Genomic DNA, 17,423 nt, shown 5'->3' with positions numbered 1-17,423 from the left:
ACCAACTTGGACTGCTGGGACTCCGTGGAAACAGATCTACCCCACACCTGCCCATAGGGGCCACCTAGTCACCTGGCTGCACCAGACGGCTGCTCTCAAAATCCAGTGCCGCCCCAACGTGCTCGCATCAGCTCTGGACAGGAGCACCAGCATGTGAATGCACTGCACTGAGGGTCCTCGTTTCCTCTCAAGTCCACGAGCTAAAATGTGTTAACTGTTCACATCTGCTACATGATTCCAAATCTATCTTCTACTCTCACTGTAAAAGTCTTTCCAAACGCTAAAATACCATAAAAGCTTTAAAAATTGATGGGTGGACAGACTTGACTGTGCAAAAATTTAGTAAAAAATTGCCAGAGGCCAGCCAAGGTGAGTGGCCTCAGTGTCTAAGAAGGCATGTTTTGGGGGGCATTAAGACTTACTCAGAAGAATGGACTGCACCCCAGCCCAGGCAGGGGCAGCAAGCTGGGCAGGGACAGGTGCCTTCATCCACATCACAGGCAATGCATTTCAAGGCAAAGAATGATCACCTTGGTGGTTTGCCTACAGCCTCTGAAAAATAGTTCTGATACTAAGTTGTGTTTATTTTAAACCAAAGAGGTCTGAAATACTCCTTCCTAACTATAACTTTTTTAGGGAAAAAAGGAAAACCCAGGAAGCAGGGAAGGGGATGGGGTGCCAGCGTGCACCGTCTGGCCAGGTCCCTACAGTGCCCGCGGGAGCCCCAGGCGCAGGGCTTTCTCATTTCATGTCATCCAACTATCATTTCTTGTCAGCGCCTGTTACATACTAAAATTCATGAAAACCTTCATAACACCAGTCTGCAGCATGTCCACACAAGCAGAGGTCCACGGCGACCTCCCACCTCTCTGTGTCCACCTGTGTGGCAGGCTGAGTCGATGCTTTAACATGGCCACCCAGACCTGTGGGTGGCCCCCAAGGAAGAGCTGCGTGGACCTGGCTGTCAGACACGCAGTGGCGGGGGACCATGGACTGGAGACCCGGGGCTGCAGAGTGAGGGCAGGTCTCCCCCGCAGCGGAGCTGGCAGCCCCTGAGCCCGGACCACCAGCCATCACACGTCCACAGTGCACAGGGGCTCGCCGCCAGGCTGTGCAGATGCCACAATGGACATCTTGGGCTTCTTCCGCGTCTCCTCCTGGAAGAACAGCCAAGGTCAGGGATGGAGGCGACATGGGAACCTGCAGCCCAACCTTGGTGAAAGGCTGGTGGCGGGGCTGCAGAATGTGCGCGATCGCAGGGCACCACATGCTGGCACTTCTGTGGGCATCAAGATGCATGCCCGGGAGTGGAGGGTCAAGGAGGTCACAGCCACCAGGAATTTGAAGCTGCCCCGACAAGCCCTACGGGGACCCCACATCAGCGCACAGGAGGCCAGGGCCACCAGCTCTCCAGCACTGCCACAGCCCGAGGGCATGCGGGCAGGCCTCACCCTCTCCTCCGCCAGCCTCCGCATCTCCTCCTGCAGTTTGCTCAGGATGTGCAGGTTGGGCTTGTTCTTCCGGGCAAACTGCTGCAGCTCAATCACACTCTTGTCCGACGTCTCCTGGGGAGCAGAGCCCGCTCGCAGGACCGTCTGGGACCACCCCTCCCTTAACCCGCCTGGCTGGCTGCCTGCCGGCTGTCCCCACTTCTGCCACTGCCTCCTGCGCGGGGTGCTCCCCCGGCCCCCTTGGCCTCTGACATAGCCACTGGCCAGGCACTCGACATGCCCAGAGCCCTCAGGCAGGAGCGACCAGGACACAGCCTCAGGGGACAGCACACTGCAGGACAGGACTTGCCCCGGCACTGCGGCCCCTGGGAGCCTGTGGGGCCCAGACCCTGAGCTCCCTGCAGGCCCGTCCAGGGTGAAGAAGCCGTATCTGAGGATGCCTGCTGACCGTGGGTGCCACACTCCCCTGCCTCTGGAAGGATCCCTCGCCCACCAGCTCCAGGGGGCTCCCACCATGGGCCCAAGCAGGCTTTCTCCCCTCACTCACAGCCCAGCACGATTCACAGAAGTAGAGCACAGACCCGAAGGCAGAGGCTCAGCAATGCAGGGCCAAGCACTTCGGGGCCCAGTGTCCCCTCCCCTCACCCACCCTGTCAGGCCGAGAGCAAGGAGCTCTTCACAGACGGCCTGGGGGTCACCACCCACAGTCCCCACTTTCCACACCCACCACTCACTGGGGTGCTGGTGACCCAGACCGTTTCTGTAAACGTCAGGGAAAAAAAAATCAACATAAACCTCGCTTCCCTGTACTTCTCTCCACCCCAAACACAAAAACCTAAGGGTACTGGCTAAAATCTTGAGATCTTGGCCCAAAGAGCAGAAGCAAAACAGATGACACACGGGCTGTTTAAAGTTGGTGGCCAGGGAGAGCTGTCTGTGTGTGGTCTGCTCACTCTCCCTCTCCCTCTAGCCCCAGCCCGCACCCCATCCCCTCCCCATGCAGCCAGAGCCCGACTCTGCCCCCGGCCCCCTGTGCCAGCAGGGGGCCCCATTACCTGTTTGACCATCTTGCTGCTTTCACGGCCGTACATGCGCAGCAAGGACCCCCAGTTCTTGACGTGTGGGTGCAGCAGCTGAAGGATCTTCTGAGAAGCTAACTGTTTCCCGACTCGCTTATTCTTGCCTGAGAGGAAACGTAGAGGGAGGGAGTCACAGATACCAGCCATCCACAGGGCCACCTCGTCCAGACAGGGGTACTCCCGACGGGAGGGGGCAGAAGGCGCAGCCACTGCACTGGGCACAGCACCTCAGCCCTGCCCGTCCTGCAGAACAGCCCATCAGAAGCTCGGGGAGGTCATGACACACCCAAGGCCATAACTTATGAGGCCTCCCGGCCCCCAGCCCACATCTGCCAACACAGGATGCACCTGCAGGGCAGACACAGGGGTAGGGGAGCATCCAGAGGGCATCCTGTGCTGGGGACGTTTCTAGATGGAGAGAAGGTGGGGCCAGGGTGCAAAACAGGCCTGGAGAGCAGCAAGGGCCTCTGGCTCAGATGGGGGATCTATCCTATGCCCTGCCCACCTGCTCAGGGCTGGTCTCAGCAAGGAATGGTGTCTGCAGGGCACGGGGCACACCCAGGGCCTGCTTGGTCGTGACCTTCTCACTTACCCAGTGCTGGTCTGTGTTTACAGTAGTTACACAAAGTTTCTTTTCAAGTAAGGTTATATCCAAACACCAGGTTAGGTGAAGAGCACAGTTGGTGCCCAGCAACAGCAGAGGGCCCTGGGGGGGGCTCTGCTGCTGTCTTAGGAGGCTCCTGCTCCCTTTACAGGGACTGAGGGCTGGACAGGGGCAGTGGTGGCAGCCACTGGGGAGCAACACAGCCCAGCCAAAATGACCAGCCCAGGGACGGGACACCCACAGCTGTACTCAGGCCAGCTGTGACTCAGATGTGGACATGAGATGCTGCGGGCACAACCGTGGGCAGTCAGCATACAGCTGAGGCTCGGCTGATGCCAGGGCAGTGGTCCCTGGGATCACTGAAAGCCTGTGTGTGGGTGTACTGGGGGAGGGGTGTGTGTCTTACACCAGCCGCGCACTGTGTGCTTGCCACACGCCATGACATATTCACTCTTCTGGTTTTTACCAGGAACCACTTCAAACTTGATGGAGGTGTCCCCCATCCCATGGTTTCTGTAGGAGAAAACAGACAGTAGGTGACATCAGCTGAGGGGAAGGAAATGTCTGCTTCCAGAAAGCCCTCCAAGGGCCCATCAAGACAGCACCGACCCTTCTCCCCAAACCACTGCTCCGCCCAAGAGGAGGGACTCTCCCACCACACGCCATCCGGCCCCTTGGGTGGAAGGGTGCTGGGCACCCAAGAGAGGCCCCCATGCCCGATGGCCAGGGAAGCACCCCACCCCCACCCCCTTACCTTTTAAGGCACTCATGGAGGATCTGGTAGGGAGATAGCAGTCCAGCCTTGCTGGTCAGCTCGTAGACTCGCGAGTCCTCAATACTGATGTGGTTAAAATACTACAAAATGAAGCAGCCGGTCATAGTGCTGGCCACTCCCGTGGCCCCGTGAAGCGGCTCCCGTGCTGCCGCCTCCCCCAGGGGCCTCCTGCCCCCACCACTACCTCTCGGAGACATTGCACCCCACATCCCACACCTCCCCACCCAGATGCCCGAGACACAAACGAGGAATGGCAAGGGCCAGGCTGCCTGCCCGCTGGCCTGGGGAGCCCATCCTGAATCAGAGGCTGATCAGACGACCGGTCAGAAGTCTAAAGACACACAACCTTTGGAGAAAAGCTTGAAAACCATCATAAGTGAGGTTATAGAAGAGAGAAAGTGACCAGACACGGCAGAACAGAAACTTGACCAAGGTTCTTAAGAGGCGATGCCCAACTGGTTCAGGGAGAAAAAGGAAGCTGGTGACAGGGGCATCGCCAGCCCAGAGGTGGCTCTGACCCCATGGCCCCCAGCTCCCACTCAGGAGTGTGGCCCCCTTCCCGGGTCGGCCATAACACAGAACCACATGCTCCTTTGAGGCCTCTCAGGGAGGTCCCTTCCCAGACTGTCCAGCTTCTAGGGCCCCGGGTGTCCCTCGGCTTGTGGCAGCATCAACCCCAGCCCTGCCCTCTTCATATAGAAGCCTTGGAACCTGCTGCTCCGGCAGGGAGGGGGCTTCCTCCCCACCCAGCATCAGGAGGCCCTGGTTCCAGCAAGCAGGAAATCATCCCCCTCTGAGCACAACCCCGTCCCCCCAGAACCTCAATGGGTCCGCCAGCCAGAGGCACCCCGAGCCCCTTAGTCAGGGTGTCTGCGGAGGCGTCGCTGTGTGAGCCAGGCTGCTCAGACCCCTGGCCACGAGGAATGAACCCAACCCCCAGCACCACCCCTCCCCGGGCACTGGGGGAAGCAGAGGACAAGGCTGGAAGTCCAACCTCCGACTACATGATGGTTCCCCTGGCAACCAATCCCCATCCTCGGGGCTTCCAAAATTCACCTCCTGAACATGAACTCAGGCGTAGTTGAAGGGGTTACAATAGAACGTTCCCTTCACTTTTATCAACTGGAACTATGTCAGGAACTGGAGACAAAAACCAAACGTTAATTTATTTACTACGTTAGAAGGTCCCACCAGGAACCAAGGACAAAGACCAAACGTGTATTTTATATCACAATATCACAAACACATACACACCTAACAGCCCCAAAATACATGAAACAAAACCTGACAAGTGGGCTTCCCTGGTGGCGCAGTGGTTGAGAGTCCGCCTGCCGATGCAGGGGACACGGGTTCGTGCCCCGGTCTGGGAAGATCCCACATGCCGCGGAGCGGCTGGGCCCGTGAGCCATGGCCGCTGAGCCTGCGCGTCCGGAGCCTGTGCTCCGCAACGGGAGAGGCCACAACAGTGAGAGGCCCGCGTACCGAAAAAAAAAAAAAAAAAAACCTGACAAGTGAAGGGAGCAATAAACAATTCAACAGTAATAGCTGGGGACTCAACATCAGTCCAGACAGAACAGAAGACCCACCAAGAACGAGAATAGCAAACCCCACACCAGCTCAACCCAAAGACACCTGTTCACTCCACTCAGAAACACACAATGCACATCCTCTCAGGCGGTCACAACACAAGCCTCAATAAACTTAAAAGGACTGACTGAAATCACAAAAACCATGTTTTTGAACCACAATGGAATTAAGTTAGAAATCAATAACCAAAGGAAATTTGCGAGATTCACAAATATATGAAAAGTAAATGCTCCTAAAATAACCGCTGGTTTAAAGAAAAAAATTACAAGAGAAATTAGGAAAATACCTTGAGACAAATGACAAAAGAAACACAACATATATTAAAGCAAAATTATGGGATGCAAAGTAGTACACAGAAGAAAATTTATAGCTGTAAACTCCATATTTAAAAAGAAGACCCCAAATCAATACCTTAATCTTAAGACACTAGAAAAAGAAGAACAAACTAAACCCAAGGCTGGCAGAAAAAAATAATAATAAAGGCAAGAGCAGAAGTAAATAGAGAATAAAAAACCAATAGGAAAAAATCAACAAAACCAGAAGTTGGATATTTGAAAAGACGAACAACATTGACAAACCTTTAGTCAGACCGACCAAGAGAAAGGAAAGACTCAAACTGCTAAAAATCAGGAATAAGGGACTTCCCTGGTGGTGCACTGGTTAAGAATCCACCTGCTAGGCTTCCCTGGTGGCGCAGTGGTTGAGAGTCCGCCTGCCGATGCAGAGAACACGGGTTCGTGCCCCGGTCCGGGATGATCCCACATGCTGCGGAACAGCTGGGCCTGTGAGACATGGCCGCTGGGCCTGCGAGCCATGGCCGCTGGGCCTGCGCGTCTGGAGCCTGTGCTCCGCAATTGGAGTGGCCACAACAGTGAGAGGCCCACGTACCGCAAAAAACAAAACAAAACAAAAAAAGAATCCACCTGCTAATGCAGGAGACATGGGTTCGAGCCCTGGCCCAGGGAGATCCCACATGCCGCAGAGCAACTAAGCCCATGCGCCACAACTACTGAGCCTGTGCTCTAGAGCCCGTGAGCCACAACTATTGAGCCCGCGTGCCACAACTACTGAAGCCCACATGCCTAGAGCCCTGTGCTCCGCAACAAGAGAAGCCACCGCAATGAGAAACTTGCGCACCCCAATGAAGAGCAGCCCCCGCTGGCTGCAACTAGAGAAAGCCTGCGTGCAGCAGTGAAGACACAATGCAGCCAAAAATAAAAATAAATAAATTTATTTTAAAAAAAGTTTAAACAAAAGGATCATAACGGAATACTATGAATGTGTATTTGCCAATAAATTAGATAACCTAGATCAAGTGGGAAAACTCTTAGAGAGACACAAAATCCCAAAAGTGGCTCAAGAAGGAGTAGAAAATCTGAAGATGTATAACAAGTAAAAAGATTGAATCAGTAAATAAATAACTTCAAAACCAAGCAAAGTCTAGGCTCGGACTCTTTCACTGGTGAATTCTATCAAGTGCTTAAAAAATTAATACTGGGACTTCCCGGGTGATCCAGTGGTTAAGTATCTACCTTCCAATGCAGGGGACGTGTGTTTGATCCCTGGTCAGGGAACTAAGATCCCACATGCCGCGGAGCAACTAAGACCGTGTGCTGAAACCACAGAGCCTGCACGCCACAACTAGAGGAGCCTGTGTGCCGCAACGAAGACCCAGTGCAGCCAATAAATGAATGAATGAATGAATGAATATTGTGCTTGCATGGTATATCTTTTTTTTTTGGCTGCGTTGGGTCTTCGTTGCTGCGGGCTTTCTCTAGTTGTGGCAAGCGGGGGCTACTCTTCATTGCAGTGTGCGGGCTTCTCATTGCAGTGGCTTCTCTTCTGGTGGAGCACGGGCTCTGGGCTCTAGGCTCACAGGCTTCAGCAGTTGTGGCACACAGGCTCAGTAGTTGTGGCGCAGGGCTTAGTTGCTCCACGGCATGTGGGATCTTCCTGGACCAGGGCTCGAACCCATGTCTCCTGCATTGGCAGGCGGATTCTTAACCACTGTACCACCAAGGAAGCGTGTGGTATACCTTTAAAAAAAAAATTATGGGCTTCCCTGGTGGCGCAGTGGTTGGGAGTCTGCCTGCCGATGCAGGGGACACAGATTCGTGCCCCGGTCCGGGAGGGTCCCACATGCCGCGGGGCGGCTGGGCCCATGAGCCGTGGCCGCTGGGCCTGCGCGTCCGGAGCCTGTGCTCCGCAACGGGAGAGGCCACAACAGTGAGAGGCCCGTGTACCACAAAGAAAAAAAAAAAATTAATACAAATCCTGCGCAAACTATTCCACACAATGAAAGAGGAAGCAACACTTCCAACTCATTCTATGAGGCAAGTATTACCCTGATACCAACACCGACACCACGAGAAAAGAAAATACAGAACAGTATCCCTTATAAGTACAGCTGCAAAAATCCTTAATAAATACCAGTGAGCCAAACCCATCAACGCATAAAAATGATTATACACCACGACTGAGTGGGATTTATCCCAGGAATGCAAGGTTTTTTTTACCATTCAAAAGTCAATGAAACACCCCCCCACATCAGTAAAGTGAAAGACAAAAACCACGAGATCATCTCAACAGAAACAGAAAAAACAAAATCCAACACCCATTCCTGACAAAAACTGTCAACAAACCAGGAGTGGAAGAAACGTCCTCAATCTGATAATACTCACAGCTCACATAACACGTGAAGTGGAAGAGGCCAGTCGCAAAAGAACATACATCGTATGATTCCACAGACAGAAGACCAGAATTGGCAAATCCAGGGACAGAAAGTAGATGAGTGGCTGTTGGGGGTTGAAGGGCTGGGAACGGGGAGAATGGGGGTAGCTGCTAATGGGGACAGAGTTGTTTTTTGGAGTGATGAAAATATTCTGAATGTACAAAAATCCACTATACTGTGTAGTTTAAAAGGGAAAAATTTATGGTTATAAAAAAGAATGCATTCTTCAGAGTGAGAAGCCCTTGCTACAAATAACCATAGGACCATATTTACCCACAAAACTTTACAAATAGTTTTAAATGGTTCTTAACATAAAGAACAATCTAGCTTTTGCAGCCTCTGCCTCAAAGGCTCACTCCACTTTGGATCTGCTGCCAGCGGAGCATGGCTTCCTTCCGAAACATTTACCCACAGCTTCTCACGACCCTCGGCAAGACACAAGGACAGAAATCTCTGACAAGAACATTTTCTCTGCTTGCAAAGACAAGCAGGTCTCCTCTTTGATGAAGTACAAGAGACGGAGCACCTGGCACCTGGGCGATTAAACCCGAGCACAGCCTGACACCAGGGTGGGCTCACGACCCTCACCTCCAGCTCCTCGCTGTCTTTGGGCTTCTCCTCAGAGGTCTGTTTAACAAAGTCCGGGATGAGGATTTCCAGCGTGGCCCGGGCTATGGAAAGAGGAACACTGAGGGTGAGGGTGGGGTCCCCACGGCTGAGGGAGCCTGGGCCCCGGGGACAGAGCCCCAAGGGCCTGCAGGTGAGGCACGGGCAGAGGGTGTGGTGAGGAGCAGCATTGGGCCAAAAGGACACTCTGGGGAGGCGCCTGCAAGCCTGAGCACAGGGGTGGCGGGAAGCCAAGTGCAGGCACCCCATGAACAGGGGTGCAAAACGAAGAGCACGTGGAGAGGAGCATGGGGTGGGGGTGGGAGGCGAGGCACCACGAGGATGGCCCCACCCACTATGGGACCTTCACAGGCTTCTGCTCCGAGACCCCAGGAACACCCAACTTGTGAAGCAGGAAGAGCCTTTGGAGAGAATCTCTCTAAAATGGACAGGAGGCCTCCTGGGGACCGGGCAGAGCTTGTGAGCCCAGCACAGCTTCACATGGGGTCAGCCAGACCGTAAGGTGGGGTCCCATCACCCTCGGCATTCGCCACCAGAAGGGAGCAAGGCCCAGGGGCACTCTGAGCCCCGGAGCACAGACACTCCACCAACCCAAGACTCGGTGAGACTGCGATAAACGCTCCGCACTCTGTAAGGGGCAGAGCTGCTCTGAAGACAGTGCGGCGATGGGGGTGTCAGGGCCCGGGGTGCATCCATCGCGAGCCTGCGATGTGGTCCACTCCCCAGAAGAGGCCAAATAACCCTGGTGCTGGGGCTAAGTGGCTTCTGGAAAAGCATGCCAACAACAAGAAGTGCCGGGAATAAAGCCAGCAGCAGGCCACGGGCAGGAGGAGCATCAGACTTCCACCAAAAACCACCAGCTTTCCCAAGGGCCTGCTTGGCTGTGTTCCAGGAGTGGCAGTCCCAAGTCTGGAGCTGGAAGGACTTAGAAAATGGTCCTCATGGACATCAAAACCACCTGAGGAAGATGCCACCTGTTCTCCTTCTCAGCACACCCCTGCCTTGCTGGGTTTAAACAGACGGTGCCCTGGGCTCAGGCAGCACAGAGCAACCAGCATCTGTGAGCGCTGGGGACAGGGCGGGAGGCACTGGCCAGCCAACTGAGTGGAAAAGGCCCTTCTACTTTCATTTCTCACGTTTTACTTTTTCTATTTGAATCTTTTCCAGTGAGTACATAATTTTAAAAGATCCAAGTAGATGATTACATATATAAAACAGACTTGCCCCAACCACAGCCTTCCCTAGCCATTGGTGGGCCAACACGGGTCTGACACCAAGCAGGCACATTACCAGCTTTATTCTTCGCAAGTTTTTTGCTGCTTGCCGTTCCAGATCCATAGGTCACACCATCGATGGTCACCGAGGCACCAAAAGGCTCACTTGGGTTCTCTTAAAATTAAAATTACCATTTTAAAACACACTTGCCAAGACGTTAAAAGCATACGTGCACACACACAATCTGCTCACACTGACAGACAGACAAGGTGGGGGGTGGGGGTAGGGCTGCTGCTGGAAGGCAGAGGCCTGGGAGAGTCCCTGAGGCACTGGGATGGGGCTGAGGGACAGTCAGCAGGCAGAGACCATAGCCAGGAAGTCGAGGGGGACAGGGACCAACGTCTGAGAAAGATGGACGGAGGAGTGCAAGGGGTGGGATGCAGACATTGTGAGCCAGAGCAGCAGGAAGACGATGGCGGACGCTGAGCTTCTGGTTTTCACTAAGGAGTGATGCGGGCGGCCAGAGGACGGCTGGTGGCCATTGCAGGGCTGCAGCCCCACCACCCTCGGAGGTGCAGTGGGAAGGGGGTGTGGGGAGGTGACCATCTGATCCCCCTCGACCTCCCCTCTCGCTCCTACCCAGCAGAGGGGACTGACAGTCAGCTCCCGCCTCCCCAGCGGTGATCCCAGTGACGTGCTTGATGCTTTAGGAGTGAGATGGGGAAGGTCACACTCACCACATTCAAAGAAGTTGTACACAGGGCGGACCTTGAGGACGCGCTGCATGTACTCGTGCAGGATGCAGACCTCCGACTTCCCATTGGGGTTGATGACAAACTCTGTGACAAGAGGGGCCGTCTCAGCAACAGCGGGGGCCACAGCGACCACACCCCAGCCCGCGGGGAGAGGACCTTTGCGCCGCAGGGCAGACACAGGCCAATGCAGCACCCTTGCAGCACACAGCCCAGGAACATCAGACCTGCGAGTCCCGCTCACCTTTCTTCGTGGGCGCGTCCTGCACAGACAGAGTGATGAGCTTCTGATTGGCCGGCAGGATGGGCCTCTCTGACTCAGCCTGTTTTCGCTTCATTTCTCGGTTGAACTGCCGACGCTCAGCCCATGTCCTGAACTTCTTCACGGTAACTTGCTCGAAGTCAAAGCGCTTCTCCAAGTAGTTCCGAAACTCCTCGAGGTCTACATGGGATTCACCAGAGACCCAAGTCACAGGTGGAGGTCACGCCCTCCACCCGGTGAGCAGGGCAGGTCCCAGCCACACGATACCCCCTTCCCCTTTCCTCTCCAAGGGCGAGGGAAGTAAAGAATCACGTCCTTTCATTCTGCCAGCTCTAATTACCCTGCGAGGTCCCCTAGGGACAAATTTCTGGCATGTCCTTTAGTTTATTTAGAGCAAGAATAAGAACACAAAAATAAACAAAAAGGAACCTAAAAAAAAAAAAAAGCCAACCACAACCAGCTTTTGGGACCTTTTCTCCCCATACGGCAACAGGTGCCAGACGGCCAGCAGCAGCCGAGGCACCACGTGCCCACCGTGGCTGCCCCCAGACCCTGCAGCAAGCAGGCAGCTCAGGGCCATGGCACTCGTCCCACCTCTCCCCCAGGACCCCAGGGCTTCCCATCAGCCTTGCTGGCGCCCTGCTTGCACCCCTCCTCCCACCCAGGCAAATGCCTGAGATTCCACTTGAGCTACAGGACAACGTGCTTGCACACTTAGTGACAAACCAAAACCACATAGTTCTTTACACATGAGTGCAGAGAAGCGAGTCTGGAAACAAGCGCCATGAGGTCAGAGGTGGGAGGCAGGTGTTTTCAGAAAAATAGGAGCACACTCAGGTGTGTCCTGCGTGTGCGGAAGGACGGTGTGAAGAGGCAGACCGTCAAGTTAGAGTCTTATAGGGAGGGCTCCCTTCCAGCTGGGTCCCGAGAACAGCCCACCCGCTGACAGAGCTGGCTGGGACAGGGAGCTAGACACCACTGTCCCCCTCCTCAGCAGCAGCCCCAGCCCCTCACATGCAGGAGTTCTCAGACAGGCTGGGCAGTAGCACAGAGTGAGAGACCCCGAAAACGCATGGGGGCTAAGACAGCCTTCCATCACAGAAGAGATGCAGGAGGCACAGGGAGGAACGCCCCACACCTGAGAGCAACTGAGGGTCTGAGAAGGGGGCGGCATCCACACCACGTGGTGGAGACGCACACTATGCGCACTGGTACACCAGGACTCCATGCGAGCATGTCCCATTTTCATGAAAAGCAAGACTTGAGGAAAGATCGCGAACATGACAAGAGAAAAAGGCCATCTGCAGGGCAGCACCAGTGTGCGGGTCGGGAGCAAGAGGTCAGCAGGCAGAATCTCCTAAGCTTGGGGAGACGGCCTCTCCAGCCATACGGGAGTGGACAGGCAAGCACGGACAGGTCCCTTCCTCCTCAGGGACCAAGTTCACTCTGGAAACTTACCAACTGATTCATCTTTGCACACTTCCACCTTGGCCTTCACTTGCCCCAGGGCCCCGGGGGCGGCCTCGGCCGCCAGTGGGTCCTTCTCATCTGGGGGCCCCAAGTCAACCCCCAAGGAGTCGGGCTCTTCCAGGGGGAGCTCCAGCTCTGCAGATCGGCTCAGGGGCTTGGCAGGAGACACCTCCCCACAGGGGGCAAGCTCGCTGTTTTGCTCCCTTTCCTCATTGTCTTTCATTTTCTTGTAATGCAGACAGGGAATGCTACTCAGAGGAGGGTCATGTTTCTGTGGACAGTGAAATTGCAACACAGATTACAAGGATGGTCCCAAAAGTCTGAACGTCCGATGCCTTTCACCTGCCTATCTGGCTGCAATGCAACGTGGGCAGACATGCACGCTCCTCCTGCAACTTACGAGACTAAATTCACAACTGATACGTCCCCTACCCGTATGCTTCCTGTTCCCAAGAAGTATGGCCTGGACCAGGTGACTACCCGAGACTCTCGGTGCAGGTACACGGGGACTCCGGAGTTATGGAACGTCATGATCCACCCGTCCGGCAGTGGTTCCGTAGGTGGACGGCCACGACCTGCACAGAAGACAAGAATACTCTGCAATCACTTGAAGACACTTATAACTGAGTAAGAACTGTCAGGACGTTTCCAAAGTTACAACCCGTGTCAGAAATAACAGCAAGGTGGACCCAACGTTACAGAGAACCTCTAAAAAGTAGGAGTGGGGGAACACCCCGCCCTCCACTAGAGAAAGCCCCACCCAGCCCCACCTGCAAAACTCTGCTCTCCCTCTGCTGCTGTGCCTGTCCCTCTGGGTGTGACCCACAGGCTCCAAGTCCCTCCGTGCAGCAGGAAGCTGTCCACCCTGCTAACTGCTATACTCCCCAGCCTAGAACGGCACAGGCACACCACGGAGCCCAGAACAGGGTTCTGCAAGACACAGGGCCTCGCCACAGCTCTGCCTCCACGGCTGGCAAGCACCGTGGACACTGACTCCCCGCCCGCCTCCCACAGGTATGGCCAGAGGCACCGCAGGGCCTGGGTAGCCTTCGCTAGTAACTGCACATCTGTGGATCACTGCTCCCTGTGACCAGGTGACAAGCCTGTGCTGTTCGAGCTGCCACTGACAGCCCTGGCTGCTGAAAAAAGCACATGGCAAAGACTTAAGTAAAACTTATTTTTCTTACAGGTATTGGGAACAAGTTAAAAATTCAGAAACGGAAGTGAAAAACCAAGTGAAACCTAAAAAGACACATACGAGATGAAAACAGCACCAGCTACTCTCACAGAAAAGGGAATGACACCCTTGTGCCAGGTCTGACACCCACACGTGGCCGACACCAGCGGACACCTGTGTCAGGACGGCCCTGGGAGGGAATGTGAGGTTGGACACGCACAGACCCCCTCAGGCACCCCCATGCCCACCGCGGGCTGGGCTGGGAGCTGTCTGCAACCAGCTATGGGCTAAGTAAGGAGAAGGAGGCACTCACACAGCTTAAGCTGAGCACATCATGGGACAAGGCATGTCTGCGATAGTGAGCTGTCACAGAGTTGGCCCGGGTGCCCGGAGAGCTCGCGTGCATCTCATAGTCTGTTACTGTTCCTGTTGCGGCCCACTTGGCAGAGGCGCGGCCCAGCACTGCCAACATGTCAGCTCCGCAGCCAGGAGACTGTACGTCGGCCACCCTCGGTTTCCTCCCATCACGCTGGCCACCTGCGTTGGTGCTCAGCAGAAGATGTAACCTGTGTGCCTGAGTCCTGTGTCCCTCCAGCCCCTTTCCACCGCCCACCTGACACTTCCACCTAGACACTGAGAGGTGCCTCCAGGCCAAGACAGAAACAGACACGGAGCCCCCTCAGACCTCTCCACGTCAGCAGGGGGGCTGCACGGGCCAGCTCTCGGCGACCCGACTGTTCCCCACCACGTCTCCGACCCCTCCACCTCTACCCACTCAAAGTGCAGGAGTCACACGTGCACTGCGAGCCGTGCTTTCAGACCAGACTGTGGAACGAGTCTTGCTTGCTTCCAGTGGCTCCCCCGACACTTGGCACAGAATCTAGAACCCAGACTGCAACCATCACCAGCCACCGTGCCGAGCAACCGCCTCTGGGCCCAGCATCCATACCCCTGGATGCCCCCTCCCCAGGGATCTGCCCAGCCCCCTCAGAAGGCCTCTCCCCGCCACGCCGCACAAGCCCAGCTGCTCTGGTTTCCACAGCACCTGCACCACCTGCAGCTGGGCCATCATGCATCTGGGTGTGTCCTCACATCTCGTCTGTTTCCTGTCACCAGACAGGGCCCTCCTGGCCTCAGAAACACACCTGCTGCCTGACACCAAGGGCTCTCATGCCCGTACGTGCAAAGCCCCGTGAACACTCGCTACTTCCTGGCCCGACTTACTTTTGAGCACTGTTTTAATCTTGGTCATCATTGGCTGCACACTTGTCTCTCCATCTGACGGGTGGTCGCTGTCTCCTCCGTATTTCTCCTCCATCCGCCTCTTTTTGGGAGCACAGAGGCCCTCTTCCAGCAGAGCATCAACATCGTTGTCAAAATCATCCTGCAAAATATGCTGTTCAGAGACCACAGCCCCCCGGTGCCCTCCAGGCAAGTGTCAATGACAACGACACAGAAAGGAGGCGCTCTCGGGGGCCTAGGTGTGCCTCTATGTTGCGTGATCATCTGAAAAACAAATGGAATGAAACCGCCAGCTGAAGCACACGCTCAGGCAGGTGTCCGTGCCACCAGGGAGCATGGCCAGCAGCTCCTTCCAACTCAGTTGGGACAAGGGTACGAGGCAGACCTGTCAGCCAAACTTTTCATTAGCAAAGTTTGAAAACCTGGACTCCTGACGGCTTTCTTTTCACATTTACGTTTCCACCTCCTGTGGGTGTTCCTTCCTCTGCAACATCAGCTTTACAGAGATACTGCAATTCCCAAACACCTCTCTTTGGGTTTTGCTAAGAGTGCTCCAAAAGGAGGGGACGCCGACATACCTCGTAGGAGAACTTCAAGGCCTCTTCGTCCACTCTGTCTCTCTGCACGATCGCTTTAGCCGTGAGCCCGCCTGCTCCTTCTTCATCTAGCTCCAAATTGTCAGTAAAATCTTCTAACTCATCCAGCACTGCGTACTCCACTCTCTTTTCCTGATCCAGCTCATTCTCCTCATCCTTCTTATCCGCACTCTCACCCCCTATGCCTACCCCGTTACCAACACTCCCGCCAAAGGGACAAGCATGCACGTCTCCACTGACAGGGCTAAGGGCCAGACCGCACTCTGCCCGCGCGTCGCGCTCCGCTCCTGTGTACAGCACCTTCCTGTCCTTACTCCTGCAGCTCTCGGTAAAGCTCACGCTAATCTTTACATCCTTAAGCAACTTAAGGTCAGGGGAGAACTTCCGGACCGCAGGTGCGTGCCGGGCGGTGCGCGGGCTGTGGCCACTACAGTTCGGGTCTACGAGGAGGCGGGCCTTAGAGAAGGATCCTTTGGAGAGAAGAGAAGCTCCGTAGAAGTTGAGCGGGTCCTCAGCAGGGGGTTCGGCCTGTCCATCACCACCAGAGCCAACGTCCATTACCTCTGCATCACTGGACGTTTGCAGGGGAGGTGGTGGAGACTGTCCACGGGGCAGTGCTCGGAGGGGGCAAGCTTGGTTCTCCATCACCGCTCCTCCTGCGGGCTCACGCGGGAGAGGAGAGGGGCTCTCACATGTCTCCATAGTAAAAGTGGTTAAGACTATTTTAAAAGACCAGAGTTTTAAAAAACCTTACATAAATCTATACAGCTAACATGCACAAGTCCGTCGAGACCCGGGTGCCGTCCTGCCCGCGCTGCACACGCTGGCGGCTTAGTCAAGCTGGCCACATTGCTCTTTTCATTAATGTAGACAGCTTTTAGAACCACTGCCTCAATTATTGGAAATCACAATGCACTCAGCTTAAATGACTGACGACTAAGCGAGTCTGTCCTCAAGCCGGAGGGGCACCCGTCTTCCTCCACCTGCAAAGAGACGTAAAGGCATCGTCAAAACGCAACAGAGCCCTCCGTGTCCTGGTACCAAGAGCCCAGTGCTATTGACAGCGCAGTGAAAACTTAAAAGAATGCTGCCCCAAAAGAGAACCTTCTATGCTTCAAAACAATCGAACTTTACTTTTTTCTTCAGAACCTAAATTGTACCTTAAGTCCCAAATTAAATACTTTATTAATTGTCCACTGTAATTCCAACTTGAGAAGCACAAAAACCATATTATATTTAGGCTCAAAAAGGATTAAAAAAAAAAAATCCTCCACTAAACTTCACCGCAGCACCCCCTAACTCAGTTTACAAGGCAAGCCAGCATGCAATGCAAGGCTGCCCTTTCCAGAACACACAGAAGGTGTGCGGCTTCCCTCCAGCACCAGAGCGACATGGATCCACTCACCTGCGAGGGCCGGGTCAGTCAGAGGGCAAGCGGGAGACCCTCGGCTCAACTCTGCGGCACTAGGGCCAGGGGCTCTGTCACCCGGGACCCTGGGGCACGTGGATGGGGACAGTGATGCAGCGGGCTGGGGGAGCCAGAGGTGGCGTGGTTCTGTTCCCGGGAGAGGTAGGGGTGGTGGCCGCAGGGAAGGGAGCCCAGCCAGGGTGGGTCGGGGGAGCCGCAGGAGACAGCTGGAGCCAAGGCACAGGGAGTCCTGGGAGCCGCCCGGAGCCTGGCTCCATCCTGGGGGGCAACAAGAAGCCACCGGGAGTGAAGGGACCCTCAGGCCACAATTCAGTCCCTACTCGAGAAGGGAGGCCAACAGCTGCGCCAGGCACGGTGCCCGCGCCCTCGAGAACAGCAGAGACACAGAGTTGACCGCACTGCTGAGTGGGCAGAAGTGGAGAGCTG

The 17,423-nt window shown here is 55.1% G+C and overlaps 1 protein-coding gene across 2 annotated transcripts; it reads right to left on the bottom strand.

Annotated features, from left to right (window-relative positions):
- Positions 1-897: 897 nt before the first annotated feature.
- On the bottom strand, positions 898-16,270 carry DGCR8 (DGCR8 microprocessor complex subunit; the record flags this gene model as incomplete). Of its 2 annotated transcripts, XM_079718104.1 has the most annotated exons (13): positions 898-1,157; positions 1,452-1,565; positions 2,507-2,634; positions 3,541-3,647; positions 3,889-3,989; positions 8,816-8,898; positions 10,145-10,243; positions 10,807-10,908; positions 11,066-11,263; positions 12,542-12,824; positions 12,986-13,128; positions 14,955-15,114; positions 15,551-16,270. In XM_079718104.1, 13 exons carry the CDS (start codon positions 16,268-16,270, stop codon positions 1,074-1,076), a joined length of 2,322 nt encoding a protein of 773 aa, XP_079574230.1. In that variant the 3' UTR covers positions 898-1,073. The 2 variants fall into 2 exon arrangements, with proteins under 2 accessions (XP_079574230.1, XP_079574231.1); XM_079718105.1 differs by lacking the exon at positions 10,145-10,243.
- Between the last annotated feature and the right edge of the window lie 1,153 nt (positions 16,271-17,423).

Source organism: Hyperoodon ampullatus (genome assembly GCF_949752795.1).
Source record: "Hyperoodon ampullatus genome assembly, chromosome: 13".
NCBI classification, from domain to species: Eukaryota; Metazoa; Chordata; class Mammalia; order Artiodactyla; family Ziphiidae; genus Hyperoodon; species Hyperoodon ampullatus.
The sequence above is the reverse complement of the archived record's forward strand: the minus strand, read 5'-3'. Positions and strand labels throughout refer to the sequence as shown.